Genomic DNA, 19590 nt, shown 5'->3' on the forward strand with positions numbered 1-19590 from the left:
TCTCGGGGGTACCTTTCCACCTTGTCATGTCCAAAGACCTTGCCGAATACTCAGAGAAGGGACAGAAGATAGCACCAGTGTGTGTGTGCGTGTGTGTATGTGTTTGCACATGCATGTCTAATTTATTGGCCAACTGATTTGCTGGTGTGTGTGGGGCTGCATGCAGCTCAGAGCAGTAGCCTGGAACATCCGGGCCTTGCTTCATTAGGTGCTCACGCCCTTAAGGTGCTGACATTTCCAAACTTGTTCCCCAGTCCTGTAATTGTTGTGAAAAATTTGCCATGGCCACAGACATTGAGAAGCTGTGTGGTATATCTTGATTTGACGGCATTCCTCTTGTGCCCGAGTGTCATTTACCTCCCTGCTTGGATGTGGAATGCAAAAACTGTACCCTAAGTGATGAAGGAAAGGAGTCTGGACTATTTATTCACCTAATTTAAAGAACAAAGTTATCTTACACAACACATTTTTGGAATATACAGTATATAAAATAAAACGCAATGAAATAAATGGGATTTTATTTAGGTTAACAATATAGTGTTATCCAAACTATCTAAAAGGTACATTATGCATATATAAGATGCCAGAAGACAAAATACAGTTCTAATAATCAAGTTAATAAACTAAAAATGTCATTTAATTCTCTGGAACACAGAATCCAAAAAGCTGCCATTAAGTATATCTCACCTTTTTGTCACTCACTCCAACAAACACATTCACCCACATGCGCAAATACACTGAGCATCGAATCAAATAACAGTGTATGCAAATCCATTCTCGCCCAGTGAACAAATGTCACTGGTTAATGTCAACACAAAGGTATTACATTTCATCTGTGGAACACACATTGTCGTTTATAAACCAATTGTCGGTTTTATGATGTACAATATGAGTGCAACACATCTCACAATGAGGTTAGGCACATCACAAGAACAATTAAACATTCATAGACCGATTAGTTCATAGACCGTTAGACCGATCACTGTGCAATGAACAGCTAAAAATCACTAAACAAAAATTGTTGGTTTGTGATCATGTGAGAGAAAGAAGTAAAATTTACTGCAAACATTCAACCTATGTTGACATTTCAACATTCCCACTGACTTGTGAATTTTGTACAAACATTCACGGTCTCCACAGGAAGAAGCCTGTTGACTTTAGTGATCCTCTGACTTTTCTGCTCGTGAAATGAAGTTCAAAAAGTTCACTTTACCGGTTAAATAGCTCAACATCTACTTAGGATTGAACCAAAGGTTGGTAGAGACAGTCTTGTTGCCAAGACAATGAATCCTACTGTCTGGAGATTTCCAACTTCTCCTAGATAGCACTACCATGCAGTTGACAATTGTGGTTAGAAGTGAAATTTATCAAAAACCTTTGGATTAATTGCTGTGAAATTTAGTGCAGACATTAAATACCCTTAGCACCACTTGTAACCATGTTGGCAGGCCCTAGACTCTTCATCTAAAGCCATCACCAGAGCTAAATGTTAAAAATATTTGCAGAACTAATTACATACCCCTTGGCATCAGCAGTACTATGTGATTATTAGCAAATGTTAACATGCTAACACACTACACTGAAGATGGGTATGATGGTAAACCTGCTAAACATAAGCACGTTAGCTTCGTCACTGTGAGATTGTTGCGTGCCAATGTTGTGCCCAAGGACAGCTCTTCTTGCTTGTTAAATTACTTAAATGGTTAAACAAAAATGAATGCTGATCGACAGAATAAATGAGTGTGGAAGTGCATTTACAACTGTTTTATGTGCAGTTTCAAATTATGCATAAAACACCTGTATGGAAAAAGTAAATAAAAACACTTTGTGGAAAGATAGTGGAATGATAAAAGCAAAATACAGTAAAGTGAATTGAAAACAGACTGAATAAATAATGGCATACATTAAACATGTGACTTATATATCACGCAGACTTCCACTGAAGAGACTAAAAACAGGGACAGACGAAACATCAAGAGCGATACGGAGACAGTAGCCTTTGTCAAATGGCATAATACAAACAGGAATGCCATATTTCCATCACATTTTATACATGTTTTTTTCAGCTTCAACTTGCGCTCCTTTAATTGGATCATCTTGTTGAACCCTTTTCTTCTGCAGTGATTAACTGGCGCATAAATGGAGAGTTACATTAAATTCCGATTTAATTAGGCGTTTCTGCGTTATCCGGACATGAATCTCTCTGAGCTCCGTTCTTCTCTTTAGCCCGTGGCTCAGTCTGCTCCATCGCTGCTTTCATCTCTTCGTCTGAGGTGCTCTGGTCAGGGTTCTCTGTGTTGTTTTGGTTCTGCTCTCTGTCCTCTGCTGGCTTCTTCCTCTCCAGCATGTAATAGTTGCAGATGTTCATGAAGAAGAGAAAGAGCCCGCCAATCACAATCACCGAGCCGCTCATTAAGAAAAGGTATTTGTATTCACCAAAGATGTCCACCAGTAACCCTGGGTGGAGAAGGGCAGAAGGGTGCACAGAAATTACATTTCAATCCAAGCAAGTGTCAGCTATACCTATTTTATACCACACTATGTCTAAACAAAAACACACTTGGGAAATGTTGTGCACTATGACAAGCAAAAACGCAATATGTCACTGAATAATATCTTCATTCGTCCACTTTACATCTTTGAAGGTGAAGAGCAAGACCAAACTCAGATTTGGCTTCTTATGTCTGTGTCTGTGTGTGTGTGTGTCTGTCTCTGTGTGTGTGTGTGTGTGTAAGGGAGTGAGAGTGAGCACCGACAATTTGAGAAGAGCCCTCTCGGAAATGACAGAGAGCCATTACACCCTTTCTGGCTCTCTGCGCTTCTCTGGGATGCAATTTGGACGGCTGCTACCAAAACGAATCAGAAGAGAGGACCATTCTTAGAGCCATAAATATCGAGCTCAAGTCTGCAGAAAAGTGACAAATGTAGTTTAGATCAGATTTCAGCCTCCAGGTTTTCAGAGTGTTAACCGCACCCAGACACCCCCCTCCCCCCGCAACAGATCTAAGGCCGGGTGTCGTTATCTCTCTATCTCAGCAGGTATGACGGCCTGTCTATCCATCTTATTACAATCCCCTCTTTATACCATTTTTTTTAGCCTTGTTAAAGCAATGAAAGTGCGATGAAATACCTGAATTATTTTGAAAAAGCTGTGAAAAGCATTCTCAAAACCATATGTTCCCACTAGCATCATCCAATTAAAAACAAACAAAAAAAAACACTGTTTTTTGCATTATCACCAAACTCAACAGTGTTTCTGACAACCTGTTTCAGGTTAATCTCCCTCCAAACTTGTATGACTCCATTACTTAACAGCTTCGAAGAAACCTTTAACGCAAGGCAAGTTACAGTATATCATCGAAATCTATTAAAGTACAAGGTCTACCTTGGTAGGTCTCCTTAAGTGCCAATCACCATCTTTACGACAAACAATGATAACAATTGTGTGTGCATGTACCATACTGGGAGGGGTCACTTTGCATTTGGATCTCAGACGGTGTATCACCTGATTGATAGCACTCATCTGGTGTGTGTACGACAATGACCATCACACTCATTAAGACAACCCTTGATTGGCTAAGCGGTAATTAAGTCCATCTGGCATAGTCACCTCTTTCTTTTTTTAAATTTATTCACAGCTTAATTATGGCCCAGGTACAGGACTTCAATGATAGTTTGAACTGAGCATCATTAAACACCCAAAGCAAAAGGCCAATTACACCCACTTACCTCACTTCCTCCTAATTGGATTGACCCGGAGGTTTGGGGGTGCAGTAACAAGGAGCATAGTTAGGGTAGACATAACGATTGTGCCCTCTGGAGGAGAATGTTAGACGTGCAGGGAGGCACTTATTTATCCTATTAAATGAGTGCCTCAGAACAGACAAACTGGGGGGCCTGTATAATTTCACCTCATTAAAACTCAGGTTGGAGGCAAAGGAGAAGTCAGTGTCCCAATATGTACATTTGATAACGTCATGGGCAGCTACAGTACTGCACCAATTCAACGTATTTATGTAGGGTACTAAACAGGCCTCTACAGGAACTTGAAAGTGGACATAGTTTGGCTAAGCACTAGCCTAAATAAGAGCTTTAAACATTTTGATTAATTGTTTGTTTATTATGTGTAAGTTTTTAAAGCACATCACTAACTTAACACCAGCACTATTGTTAGGGATGAACGATATATGGGCAATCATTTCAGTAACATTAATACATCGGCTCAATGAGCAAAACTGGTCTGATGTGAACAACTGATGATTGGGTTTGTCTGTTTAGCTGTCGTGTGTGTGTGTTTGGGTTTTGTTTGGCCATGCAGAGTTTGTGACGCAGTGATGCAACGCAGCACAGGATTTACGTGCTGTAGACAAAGTATTGTCAAAGGTCTGGACGTTTTTCCACAGTGAAAAAAAGACGGGAGTGAAGAATGAAATATTTAAAAGGTCAAAGTAATGCAAGGAAGATGCCATCTCAAATCTTTCAACACCACCAATTTGATCACACATATGAGGAACTGCCATCCAGATGTTCACAAAATCAGGAGCACGCTACTAGCAAGCAGCCTAAAACGAGAAAGAGTGAGGGGGGCAAGTGTGTGGTGGTGAGTGTAAATTTAGCAGCAATGCTATAAGTGAACAAAGCACTACAGTGTGTGTACATTTTCTGTCTGTGATCAAATGCTACAACTCAAGACCCAAGCCAAGTTCCTGTGCCCTGCATGCTACCTGCTGGTTAAAGTGAAGGGGCTCACTGACTTAAGGTGGGCTGGCTTTAGAGTCATCCAAGTATTCTCATTTTAGAGACAAGCCGCTCTTTCGAGTTTTTTGATCGCTCCCTTGCCAACTGAGATAGTCAGAAAAGCTGAACAGGATTTATTGATCTATGATTGTAACTTTTTCACAGCTCTGAGTTAAACTGGACTTTCAGTTAGTTATAAACTTGCTAATAAGTTGTAAAGTTAGCCTAAAACTAACACTGTTAGTTACTTGTGTTTTTCATGGAGGCCCTGTAACTATTTGAGAAACCGTAAATCTATGATTAATGGGCTTTTCAAAATGTTTTGCATATAGACATTATATTGTATATAGGTGTTATTTTATTATTTTATTTTATTTATTTTTCATTGTTTACACATTTTTCAGTATGTCTAAATATCAGAGAAACTCGTTTCATACTGATCACATTGACACTGGTAAATCGTTAATGCCTATGTTAATAATTATTTTGCCAAATTCACACCAGTGCACGCCTGATTATGGTTGAGAAAGTTACTGTGTGCTATTGAAACGGCATTACACATTCATCCCACATAGTTTTAGGTGGACACTGTGCATGTGGTTAATTTAATGGCTTTAAAAAAAAAAAATTGCAAAAAAGGGGGCTTTACTCTCATTGGCCAAGTAGTTTTTTTGGTTTATTTTATCTAGCTCAGATGGGTGAACAATCAACCTCAATTACAGTTTTATTGTAATTAGTAATTTTGATGTTTTTATGTGTGGTGATTTACAAAACAGAAAATCTCAGATGGCAAAAGAACTCACTTCCCATACTCAAGAAAAAGTACAGATACTTGTGTTAAAAATATTTGAAACTTGTTAGTGAGGGTTGATTAGGACTGTATTTAAAGCCGATTCTGGTTTCCAACTTCATCCCAGTTGTGTCTGCTAAAACAGACCGACGAAGACAACTTCTCTCTGTTGATGCTTTATTACAATCAAGCAACAGTATAAACATGGGCGTGGGTAGCATGCCACGGCTGTGTGTGTGTGTGTGTGTGTGTGTGTGTGTGTGGTTCTGCAAAGAAATAAATAACATTGCAAAGGCTACCATACACGATGCATAGAAATCATAAATGCTAGTAAATAACAATAAACCACTAATAATTACATTATCTTAATGCCGTGTAGCTTAACTGTAGCATGTGAGTAATTCACGTAAAATACAAACGTGAGCAAGGGCGTTCAACAATCGGCATTATACTGTATTGCAGCCAGGTGTAACCTAGGTAACAGGTCAAACTTTTTAGACATAAAATGTTCATCATTGTATGTTGTAGCTGGTAAAGGTAGAGCATTTTAATTATTTTACATTTGACAAGGTAGCTTAATCTGATTTTACAGTACCTCAAAATATCAAAATTGTACTTAACTACATTACCGCTATTTCAGTAAATGTTACTGTTACTATCTGAATAACTTGAGGGCTTCAATTAATATATTTAGGACTAATGGGGATTTTTGTTTAAAAATGTCTGAAACTGTTAAAAATGTCTGGAATCTATTAAAATAGTTGCTGATTATGTTTTGCCTGACTATGCAACTAATCATAATTTAGGCTTTAAAATGATCACTGCAAATACATACATAATGGCTCCTAACTTTAAAAATGCAATGACTCTGCGGGTCTGGTACTTCAACCTTTTGTGCAGTTTGTTACACATCATGTGTCCAGCACTGTGAAAATATTTACTTACTACAACAAAGCAGTTACCTCAGCAGAAAGCGTTAATAAATATACATGCCAGAACTGATCTTTCTACTTTGGCAGTTTTGTAGGCCCTGATCAGAACAGCAATATCTCAATTCAAAGTGCTTTCTGTTCTATTGATTGTCACTTCAAATAATTTTCTCCAATGGCTCCTTTAAAAAAAAAGAAGAAAAAAAAGAAAAAGGCAGTTACTGTCATTTGGTTCCATGCTACTGTTTTGATGCTACTGAAGTGCTTTATAGTGGTGTCTTTCAAAAGTGCACTAATCTTGAAAATGTCAAGAAAGCAGAGAGGGTGAGCAATATCCTTCTGGTTACAAGGTTATTTAGACCATGGAGCTAGCTGTTCACACTTCAGTCTAAAGCCCAAGACAGAAGAATGCTCGAGACACAAGTCCGATGAAAGATTTCTTTCTTGTCTTTGTTGGACTGGTAAGAAGACGAATTAAGTAATTCAGCTTGAAGGTTGATGCTGATACAATACAAATAACTAGTCAGTCTGACCCATTATACAGGATAATCCCCCACTAACACCATATATTAAATGGTAGCAACTTAATATTTTCTTTATTATTTATATAATTAAATAAAGACAAGATTTACCCGAAAAGGTATTTTTCTGGTTAAAGTCATCAAAGTAAGGTCACCTCTGGCGCACATGCTTTTAATATCCATGTCAAAAACATCAAATATTATACTAAGTTTCTTTTGAATAGGTCCCATATTGTAAAAAGTAAGATTATCATGTCTTGTGATGTTGAAGCAGGTCCAAGTGCTATATAAATACTTTGAAAGTATAAAAACGCTCAATCCATAGAGAAATGCACAGTCTGTATTCAGGAACCGAGGCCATAAAAGCATGTAAACATGTTCTACAAGAAAACTAAATATGAACCTGAAAAGGAGCATAATAGGCCCTCTTAAAAAGGAGCACAGGGCTACAGCTCTGCCTCTTTGTTTAGGTTTCCAACATATTTTCCATATCACCCACACAAACCTGAGCTTCTTAGTAATGAGTTCTAAATGTTTCGTTATTTGTATAGAGGCCAAATCCAGACTGCTACACAATGCACAGCCCATGACTAAGGCACAGATAAACACACAACGGAGAAATAATTTGTCTTTGTAATTCAGTGTGCTGCATTATTTACAAAGGAGCTTGCACCAAACTGGCTATTTTTTCTGCTGTTACAATGGATTTTTTTCAACAAGTGTGTGTTTGTATATACAGTAGGTGTACATTTACTCCCTCTTTACCCATCAGTTGCACAGATCAGCGTATGGTAATCTAAAGTAAGCTGAAATGAAATACGTACCTAGCTTATCACACTCAACAACGCAGAAAAACAAGGAAAGAGAGATATTGTTTTTTTCTAGTAAGTCAGGCTGCTTCTGTCATGTCTTTTAAATGGATAGTGTATGGTAAGTGTGCACAGTTACCTCCAGCAGGTGGTCCCAGTAGCATGGGGAAGCACTCGATGATGGTGACCAGTCCAACAGCACTGGGGAAGCGTTGATTTCCCATCAGGTCCATCAGGCATTCGAATATTAGGGCGAAAACCATGCCAAAACTCATGCCAAAAAATACTGCGTAGGTCACCAAGAAAGCGTAGCTCTTGCTCAGTGGGCACAGTAGGTGGCACGTTCCGTTGAAAATCATGGCAAAGCTGAAGAAGTACTGTATTCTGGGCCTGACCCACTTGTTGTTGGCTATCAGGCCAGTGCCAGGCCGAACAAACATATCCACAAATCCCGTAATGGAGAGCAGATAGGCTGCAGAGTACTCATCAATGCCTTGGGTAATAGCATAGGCTGATAGGAACACAAAGGGCGCGTAGGCACCAAAGATGAACAACACATTCCCAATGAGGTAAATGATGAAACCTCTATCCTTGAAGAAGCTCCAATCCAAGAACTTCTTAGCATTGTTCATACAGCTTCCTTTTAGCTTTGTATTGCACGTATTTGGCTGTTCCTCCATGTTCTTCTGCAGTGCACAAGTGGATGGTTTACGAGGCAGAATGACAGGCCTCATCAGGGCCCCAGCAACACAACAATTCAGCATCAGACCCCCGAGGATAAGGAGACTTCCTCTCCAGCCAAACTTTTGGAGTAAATATTCGTTGGCTGGGGCCAGTATACACACAAACACCGGACTCCCAGCCATGGACAGTCCGTTAGCTAAAGGACGCCTGGCCAGAAAATACTTGCTGATGATGGTGAGAGACGCATTGAGGTTTAAGGAGAGTCCAAAACCTGTTTAAAAAAAAAAAAAAAAAAAGTCACATTTTAAAAATCCTCAGAGTTTAAAACCTTCCTGGACGTAAACTCTAAAGGGTACTCGCCAAATTAAATCAAGACTGATTTGGTGCTCATTAAGGTACCATCTCATTTCACTTTTGCTGGCAAAAATCTCATTACAGAATGGTGGAATTATTTCAGAAATAATTTCTCCATTGAAGTAGAAATAAATTAGAGCGCCTTGGTAATACATTCCATTTAATAGCACCTTATTTGCCATGAAGATGAAGAGCTACAGGTAGATGGTTAGGATGCTATGCTTTTTCCAATGTCAATGTAATAGTTTTCTCTGGTTCCATAATGAAGCTCAAGGAAAAAGGTAGAACTAAACAGGGGATTTATAAAAATGAAGCTCAAGACATATACAAAGACACACACACACACACACACACACAAAGCTGAAGAAGGTACTGTGTGTGACATCTTATCAGATTTGTGAGGGGTCAAAATAATGTCAACATCTGTGGACATCTTTGGTCATTCAAACACCAAGCATCAAAAAGTGGCATCTTTGTGTAATTGGCAGGGGATTTCTTAATTATAAGAGAGATAGAGAGATGTCGAAAACAAATTAAATACATAAAGAAATAGTGAAATGTTAATGTGTCAAATTAAATGGTATGTTGTTAGAAACTAATTTACAAAATTAACTATTTAAAAATATATCTTGTAACTTCTGACTGATTCGGTTATTTGGTTTAATTTACTCATGTTAAAGAAATACACTGTTTAACCTTATTTCCATGTGTTTACTGTTAGGGGTGGTTATCAATACATGGTATAAAGTCCATCAGCATACCAGAGCCCCCAGAGCACCCTCTGTTCTACTGTCAACTGTCTCTTTTTCAATTCGTTTTTGTTTTTTTCAATTTTGCCTGTTTTCTTAAAATCCTAATCACTGCTAACTCCAAAGAAGCAACTTCTGGTGCAGAAAATCAAACCAACCCGGGCGGAAGTCCACACCTAAAACCTTGTATGATGACAAGCTGACCTGGAATATTCCTGCCTACTTAAAAGATAGTCCCTCCTAAAGGGGCAACAAAGAAAGACAATCAATTAAATCTAAAATCTAGACTAGAAGCTGTATAAACAAAGATAAGTACTTACTAAAAGCAACTCACTGTTTTTCATCTTTTTGCCTGTGTGTGTATTTGTGTATATGTGTGTGTAGGCATATGTCTGCTAGGTGCACCAGGGCACAGGGGAGCAGAGCATGGCACATACATGCCCCCGGGCACCAGACATGGCCTAGCCACTTGCTAGGCCTATTAATCCTTCACAGCAGTCCTTGGCAGGGTAATGAGCCTCGCAGGGTGGCAGGGAGACCCCTTGTGACAAGCATGATGGGAGCCTACGGGAGAGTACAGAGGGCAACGGAAGACCATGCTCTCTGGGATCAGTGACGGTTTCTTAATTACCGCCCTGGTCCCCTTGGTGCTCTAACTACACCCCAGGACCTGGGACAGATGCCCTGGGCCCCAACAATCAGCACGGTAGCCCATTCAAGGGATGCAGATCTGGCAACCCAGATATTCTAAAAGGATATGAAAAGACACAGACTTGCCCGACCCGAGAGTGTCTTAGAAGGGATGGGAATATTAAGCAAAATGGTAAATATGTCTTATGTCAAATAATTAGTTGGTTTATTCAATAGCTAACACATGGGGACCTTTTTACGTTTGTCCATTTTTTGCAGGTGTGGCACATAAATTTCCAAGCTTGGGATCAATAAAGTCTATCTTATCTAATCTATTTTATCATGGTTATGAGCTGTGATCAACTTAATGTCTAAGGATTGCAAAGACTTTTTAGCCAGTTTCTTTTAAGGGCAGCAGTGTCACAATTAAATAAAAAAAAACATATCCAAGTACTGTACCTGCAATTACACCAATGCAAAAGTAAAGCTGAAGGAGGGAGCTCCCAAAAGAAGCGGCTACCATAGAGAACCCGCACATCAGTCCACCCAGGATGACTATTGGCCGGCTTCCAAAGCGATTGACCAACACAGTGCTCACTGGTCCTGCAAGGAGGAGGAAGACAAAAAGAAAGACAGAGAGAGAGAGAAAGAAGTGGTTCAGTATTATTGAATGTTACAGCTCAATATAAACAGTTAGTAGTATGTAATTTACGTGCCAACTGCTAGTGATCAAGGGGTTCCCACAGCAGTTCTTATTCTAGGTCTAAACCAAGGGCAAAAGGAAACTTCAAACTTTTGCGTCCAATGTGACACAACTTGGCAACTCATTATACTCTCCCCACATAATGTAAAATGCTACACTCTGTGATCAATCAGCAATTAAACAGCCTTTTATATGCTGTCACTCTTCCATTCATTTATAACCTTGCCTGAAAAAGTGACATTGCACCTCCAGTCCATCATAATGAAAATTTCTTCTTCTTGGGATAAAGACCAATTGTTTCACTTTACATTTATTTTAATCAATTCATATATTAAAATGGGAAGTGCGTCAATCAAACTAGCGTTTTTTTTCTAATGCAGTGGTAGGAAGTACTTCAGTGTGGATGTACTGGAGTAGTGTGATGATTGAAAACAGCCCAGTGAGCCATAACAGGATTACATGTTTGGCAAACACCTAGGGCCCTATTTTAATAATCTAAGCGCACGGCATGAAGCGCGTGGTACAGGTGTGTTTAAGGCCTGTCCAAATCCACTTTTGCTAGTTTAATTGTTGAAAAAAGGGTCCGTGTGCCAGGCACATGGTTCAAGAGGGTTGTACTTAGTGTTTTGGGGCATAATATGCAATAAAACAATCAGCGTGTCATCTCCCATAACCTTCAACAGCCAGGCAGGTTTGTACCTTGGTGCATTGCTGTTATGATGGCGGATTTGATAAGCAAGAAGAGATTTTCAGGAAAAGTAACTGATCTGCTCGTGCGTGAAGTGAAAGTTTGCGAGCAGATCATTTCATAATACCATTTTACATTGTAATATTTTTAATCTTTTGCATGTTTGTCTGCTGCTGCGTCACTGTGTGTGCGTGTAACAACCATAAATGTGCACGTGCTGTGCAAGAGCCTCGGCACATTTTACTAATGGGCTGTTAAAATGACAACGAAATGATGAGTTATTGACTTTAGACCAGGTTTTTGTTGGACAATGACGCAATCCACTGCTTTAAATTAGCAATATGTCATAAATTCACCTGAAAAACGTTTGTCTTAAACTAGCAAAGACACTTTACTTATATGCCAGGTGCAATCATGACAAGCATTTCTTCAAGAGCATGTTTATCAAGATTGAGGATTAATTTATCAGAACATGAGAAATTATACTAGGAAAGTAAGTGCATATATTTGTATATTGATTATATTAGAATACTGTTACAACCAGTTATGATTTCTATGACCACATTCTTTAAATCATTGTGAATTTCTAAATGTAGATATACATAACTACTTATAAAAGCATAGATCACGTTTGAAAATTTCCAACAAAATATCAAAAGTACTGACATTATATTCATGCAAGGATATAGCATCAAGCCAGCAAGGTTGTCAAACAGAAACCCAAGCAAACAAAAACATTTAAGACCACATTAAAACACAATTGCTTTGCGGTGAACTTCCAAAAACAAACGCACTGTAATTCCAAGATACAGGGCAGCAAATGATTATTGGTTTCATTATCAAGCAAACGTCTCATTCCTTTTTTAAACAATTGTTGGTCTATAAAATGTCAAGAATTGTGAAAAATCAAAACATGTATACAGGTACAATTTCCTGAAGCACAATGTGATGTCTTAGAATTGCTTTTTTTTTTGCATAACATTCCAAAACACAGATTAAGATAAAGATATTCTGTTTACTATCACATAGTATGGAGTAAATCCTCCCAAATACAACCAGAATGTGTTTGGCACCTTTGCCTCAAAAACAACCTAAACAATAATTAAAATGGGTTCGTATTTTAAACTGACTGGGCTAGTGTCCATGCACTGATATCACAACTGATATCTGAAATTTCCCTTTAAAAAAACAACTCCGTAAACGACCGTGTGCCACACGTACAAAGGCTCAGTTGTTGCTGCAGAGGCCGCAGGTTCAACTCCAACCTGCGTCCCTTTGCTGCGCGTCATTCCCTCTCTCTCCCCTTACACATCTTCAGCTGTCCTATAATAAAAAGGCCTAAAAGATATTCAAATCCAGACATTAATAAATGTCCTCGTATGTGCTTATGTCATTAACTGGACTGGAAATGCTGAGCTGTAAAGAATTGTATGGCTGCTGTACCACTTCAACTACAGTACATGCAATAAAATATATATATATATACATCCTGCTGTTTATACAGTTAACCAGGTGCCTGCAGGGGGTCAAAGATAGATCATTTCTCTCAATGAAACTGTGTCACAATAGGGCATTTCCCGCACTGCCACCATTTCTACTTCCATTATAACTTTATCATTCGGACTCCTTGAGTCAGAGGTTCTCTGAAAAGGCTGTCATGTCTCTCCCATGGGGCCCTGGTGTCAGACCCAAGTGTGCTGAACCGTCCTCTGATATATTCCCCCTGTCTCTCTCCTCCACTGGGTGACATTGCTTAAGCCTTGCCAAGGACAATATGATAAAGCCCTGTGCCTGAGTCACAGGAGAGAAGAATATTTCACCAGTTAGGCTTCTCTAAGTTGAGTGCAGGTGAGTCACACACCCTGGTGTCCTGGTGTGTTTTTGTTCAATCTAAGTAGTATAATAATAACAATAATAATAATAATAATAACTTGAATTTGCATACTGCAGGAGGCAGGAGTGGAAGATGGTGCGGATCTCTAAGGAACTCCGCTGTGGAAAAGTTAATTTAGGTTTCTCAGATTGTTTTGCTTGCTGTGACAGGGTAATGTGGCATGTATCCTTTTTGAAATGAGAGAATGTTGCTTAGATTTTAACCACCAAACCAATAGTATGTTGGATTTTTTTTTTTTTTTTAAACGGTACTTTACTTTGTGATCCATGTTGGTGAAACAAAGTGCTTTGTTGTACTTTGTGGTTGAAACAAAGAAATGGGATGCGACTAGAACCATGAGAGGCCAGATATAGTGTGAATCCTGCAACTCAGAGCTGGTATCTGTCAACCAGTCGGAGATCCAGCCAGTGTAAGCTGAAGGAAACACAAAAGCCAGAAGACACAGACGGGTACAAATAGCTTTTTCACACCACTTAACCAGAGTAGAGCTAGGGTGGTCTGATCAGGGTTTAGCCCTCCTTTTGGAAATTCAAACAAAAACAGTCTACGTACACGGGTATATCCCTGGTCAGCCCGGGAGTAATGCATAACAAATTACCCTTACTGCAAGAAATCGAGGGGGGGGGGGGGGCTTTACACGTCATTCAGTGAACAGCTAACATCACATACTCCAGTCCAGCTGTGTACCAGCAGAACTAATGTTTTGTAGCTTCTTGTCATTGTACAGAAGGGGAAGATAAATAAAGCTTACTTTACGACTGTTTTGCAGTCTTTACATTCTAAAGCCCAAATAACTCAAACACTTCTCAAATGATTTTGTGCAGACTGATTTCTCAGCTCTGCATATGTATTGCAGCAGCTGGAAAAGGAAGTAAACTACTCTAGTATTGAACATTTCTCTTTCTTTGATTTAATTAGAAATAAAGGTGCGCTCTGTGACTAATTTTTTTTTAAAGAGCTTTGCGCTTCCTTGCAGCTGCACTGAACTGCATGCTGCATACGTGCCTCACACTCGCTGTCAGCGGAATGTTTGGAAATGTATTGAAGTGCTCCGCTCTGCTGTTGTTGAAGCTGCCTGTAATAATCCTGTACGGCAAACATAGGCGGCGACCTACGACGACTGCACAACAGAGATTCCCCTCTTCGTAAACATTCTGAGAAAGGAACATCATTGTTTGGTTTAACTACTCACAGCTTTGCTTGGCTAAGAAAGGTCCAAAGCCGTTGAGAACCACAGTACAAGAAGTAGTGCCTGGATGCTGACAACTCTGTGCCATTTCAGGCCTGGGTGTATAGTGCTATTGCAAGCCAGACTGTAGTTGCACACATTGAGCAGATAATAGTAATGTTATTATAAGAAAGGGAAAGCATGTTCTGGTATCTAACCATGTTCTCATTACAGCAAATCTCTCTTTTTAGGGTCTTAGAACATTGTACATAAAATTACTTATATACATTCTGAATAAGCATGTGTGTTGAAGAGAAAAAAAATAAAACTACTCATAAATGAAACTGTCTAAGTGTATATAGTTGAATTTAAGTCAGGTGAGCAACACATGCTAACGTCATTCCTCAAATTAGGCAGCTTAAGACTATTTCAGTGGGTGCAGTAACTCACGTGGAACTCATGTGATGTCAGTTTGTTAATGATCTATCTCTTCCAAATGAGCACAACAGTGGTTTTCTTTGTAGAGAAGACAGATGCCAAATAACTAAATGATTGTTTTAATATGCTATATAACTGGATTTTACTTCTCTAGTTTAGGCCATGATGCCATGAAACAAAAAAACACAACACTCGGCGTACATGTCTGCATCCAGCTGACCATTAGCTTTAGTCTTTGTGGTGTGTTCAAGTGCAATGTTCTTAAGGATTTTAAGGAGTCTTTGATCAGCAGACCAATATCAGTGCTGGTTCTTGGAGGTTAAGAGAACACAATAAATGCATTCTCTAGTCCTGTACAGGAGTATTTAATAGAGGCTACAGAACCTGCAATGGGTTGAAGGTACACAACCTCCCTCAATTCCAAACAGATCTGCTGAAACTCTGGATTTGAAGTTATTGTATTTATGGTAACCAGGTGGTTTTCTTGATGAGTAACAAGAAACTGCAATACAGCAATGCCAAAGATATGTTTTAGGTATCTTAGAAAAAGTGTCACAAATTACATAGTTTATCCATGAAATACAACTGCTCCAAATTGTAAAATGCCCTATTAAGTATACATCTTGGTCACATTTCTTTGTTTTTATACTTTGATTCATCAACTTGCATGTAGTTTAAATACATTTTTTTGGTGATTTATTCTATGCTTCCAATGAACTAAAAGTCCGAAAATGTTTACCAGTTGCATAAGGAACAATTCTCCTTTAAACTATTCAGAAAAAGGATAACAGCCTTTTTTCTATTTAGTAAATCTTTTCAAAGTGTCCTCCCCACAAAAAGACCTCATTTATTATGCATTATACTGAACAACTAATGGTTGTATGTTTGGCTGAAAATTGGTTAAACTGAATATCATTGTATTTGTTGGAAATTCTGTTAAAAAAAAAAACAAACACTGATCAATCAAGAGAGGTGAAGTGAGATCCAATCACAAGTGGTCTCTCGCATTTGATGACACATTCTTTTGCCAAGTGTGAACACACATACTTAAAACTATCCACTTGTGATTGGATCACTCAGGACGAATTAGAATACCAGGTGGAAAAGGGGGTCAGCGTGAAACCACTGGAATGAATGTGAACTCCATCACTATAAACTTCACAGGGAGTTACCCACCTTTTTCAAATAGTATTAAGCAAATGATGCGTGAGCGATTTTGTGTTAATTTTGTCACAAGGAAAGCTACTGATAGTTGTGATTAGTGTTCCTTATGAGCAGACAATGAAGGAGCTAGGCTTAGTGATTGAATCAACTCACCGCCTGCATACATGACAGCTAGCATGATAGAGGAAATCCATGCCATATCACTGGAGCCAGCTCCTAAATCCTCTTGGATCTCTTTGAAGTAAATTGAGAGGACTTTGGGCGTAGAGTATGCAAATCCAATGGATATGTGGGCTCCAAACACCACCACCCAGCCCCAACCACCATCCGGGGGTTTGTAGTCCAACTCAGCTGCTGGAGCAGGGGACATGTTCCTGTTAAAAAAAGAGTACAAAACATACATAACATTGGATTATATAATGTATATCAAACTAACAAAATATATGCCATTAATGGACGTGTGTGTGTGTGTGTGTGTGTGTGTGTGTGTGTGTGTGTGTGTGTGTGTGTGTGTGTGCATGCACGCACATATACATTTACATATACACACACACACACAATATAAAAAAGTTTAATGATGTACCGCAGGCATTTATATTTAAACTGTGTGAACTTTGTCAGCAAATGAGTAGCCAAATTTCGAAATAAAAGAACATATAACTTCCAAAACTTGCAGGTATTACATGGACTAATACAATATGCCAATTAACCAAAGTGAGGATGTGAAATATTGGTCTACATAACTTCTATTTGTAAAGACAAGAGTTCAACTGGCCTAAAAAAAAAATGTCATAATTATGAGAAACACAAAATGCTGGTGCTTCATCATTTCATCAAGCTCGGTTATCAACTTAATGTGAATAAACCCGTAGGCCTAATTTATAGCGTCATAAAAAATGACTCACTGCGCCTTTAAATAAGTTTAGTAATTTTAGTATATACAGCCGAATACAGACCGTAGCAACATGTGACAGTGTTTCCTATTTATGAGACTAACAGCATTGAGAAAAGTATAACATGTCTTATAAATGCAATGTAAACAACAGAAATTTTGGTTGTATTTGTTAAGTAATGTTTCTCATCCAGCGCTCGCTGGAATAAACTTAGTTAACGTGGTCACTTAATTGAGACTGGATCACACTTACTAATTTTCCCCCAAACCAGTGCAAACGTCTATAATTGTTATTCCAGATGTGATCGGCTCAAACAACGTTTTTAGTGAAGGAAAGGTTCCTGGTTGAATTTCCACGCGGAGTCAGACGGAAGGAGATGTAACGTTACCATACACGTGGACAATGATCGGAATCAGTGACACAGCGTCACTGCTGTGTAAAGCTGAACCTTTCAAAGCATTAAAGACAGACAAGCTCCTTAACATATTGTACAAAGCCCGAGTGCACGTTACCTTTCACTGAGCGCCTTCGCAGCCCGTTTGTCTCCACAGTAATTACTGAACAAATTTGCAGCCTGCTGCTTTATTTGACATCAGGTCACGTGCTCACTGATAGCTGGGGGGGGGGGGGGGGGGGGGGGGGGGGGGTCCCCTCGCATTTTTGGCGAGTTTCAGAATCTACAATATCTACAAGATCCTTGGGGTGGAGGGTAGACAACTTTCTTCTTCTTCTTCTTTTCTTACAAAAACAGTTGGCCTGTGTCTCAGCATTTCATTCATATCTTGTGAAGAAAAGATCCAAACTTTGAAGAAGCCCACAGGGTTCGTTGAAGAACACAAGTCTTCCATCTAAGCTTAACAGGCACACCCTGCATTAGAAAAGTCCTCTGTTAAAACAACCAGAGAGCTAATAGAGCAATGACCAAACGTCAGGGAGTACTTAAATTAAAAAATCATTAAAACAAATTAAAAAATAACATATTATGGAGAAATGTAATAAACATTCCTAAACATAACAGGAAAACTCATCTAATGCAATATTCACCAGAAATAATGTGCTTAATTCATCCACATCACTCAATTCTGCTGGCTTCCTGCAGTCACTGCATTCACTATTTGGTTTAAATTTCAAGTCACTTGTTCTTTAGTGTTAAAAAAACATGTAGCACTTAGGGCTGTCAGTTTACATAATGACAGGAGTCCCCTAAGGAAAAAGGTCTGGAAAATCTTCTTAGTCTTACAAAATCCTGTGACTAACTAGGGTGTGACACAAATTATGTTGAAATGTTATCAGTGGAGAATACATACACACATTTCACTTTTAATAGTTTTATTTTGAAATTATGTGCAATGTGAATTTCACAGTTAGACCTCAACCACCACTATAACCCGAAACCCAAAACAGACAAACCAGCTAAAGAAAAGCATGAACACAATAGAATAGCACCCATAGGTGATGCATGTAAATGACCAGAGTGAACCATGTATTGCAGCCAACGGCCACTGACTCTTAAACATAGAAAGCAGTTTTTTTTTTAGCTTGTTGTATTACATGACTGGTGTTTAAAACGGGATGTAACGATGCAGTTACTAGATCTGTAATGCTTAGTTTCGTGAGATGTTACAAAGAAATACTACTGTACTACAGGAGGGGGGGGGGGATATCACACGTGCGGGTAATCATTTTTTCTCTCAACAGAGCTGGATTACTCTACCATAACTAAATAGGAAATTACATAAAGAAAAAAAACAGCCACTGGAGACAACAAAAAGAAAATCACATCTATTTTTTCAAGTTATAAAAGAAACTGAAAAGAAGTTTTAAAAAAACTGTGCAAGTACAGCAAACCTATAGTACAGTATATTACACATAACAAACAAAATGTTAATACAGTACTGTGTATCAGTAGAAATCCTGAGAGTTCTCTGTTCCTGGTTCACAAATGGCTATCTGTAGGCATGTGGATGAAGCTCAAACCGGCTCTCACACTCTGGGAGGGCTGTTTTGAGGGCATTGTTCAAGCTGGGTCAATTCAAAATGAGCTCCAAGTCTGACAACAGTGGATCTTCTCTCGGAGAAGTTACATCATATCTTCAAGTCCTTATTGAATGTGACTCTTCTGGTGTTAATTTCCATGTCATGTGATGATTGCTATGTGGTTACCAAAACCTTTTTTTGTAATAGAAGGGTACTCTTCTTTAAGATAAAATGCAAGAGAAATGTGTAGTGCAAAGATGACACAGGAACCTGCATGAGGAAATTGACGGCACTGAAAATGTCCCACTTTTACAAGAACGCCACTCAGTGGTTGTATTAATTCTTCTATACAAGATTGTCAACAAAACAATAAGCAGCACCAACAATTTGTGTCCTCTGTGTGATGGCGTGTGAAGACGGATTGATGGCTCATGGTTAGATGAACTAGCACACAACCCGAGG

The 19590-nt window shown here is 38.9% G+C and overlaps 1 protein-coding gene across 1 annotated transcript; it reads right to left on the reverse strand.

Annotated features, from left to right (window-relative positions):
- Positions 1-501: 501 nt before the first annotated feature.
- LOC117943900 (monocarboxylate transporter 2-like) lies at positions 502-17762 on the reverse strand. The gene is made up of 5 exons (XM_034870329.1): positions 17664-17762; positions 16412-16632; positions 10663-10806; positions 7926-8741; positions 502-2457 (listed from the first exon to the last, which is right to left on the reverse strand). The coding sequence occupies exons 2-5, from the start codon at positions 16626-16628 to the stop codon at positions 2165-2167; spliced, it is 1470 nt and encodes a 489-aa protein (XP_034726220.1). The 5' UTR covers positions 16629-16632; positions 17664-17762; the 3' UTR covers positions 502-2164.
- Positions 17763-19590: the final 1828 nt, after the last annotated feature.

This window comes from Etheostoma cragini, chromosome 4 (genome assembly GCF_013103735.1).
Source record: "Etheostoma cragini isolate CJK2018 chromosome 4, CSU_Ecrag_1.0, whole genome shotgun sequence".
Taxonomy (NCBI): Eukaryota; Metazoa; Chordata; class Actinopteri; order Perciformes; family Percidae; genus Etheostoma; species Etheostoma cragini.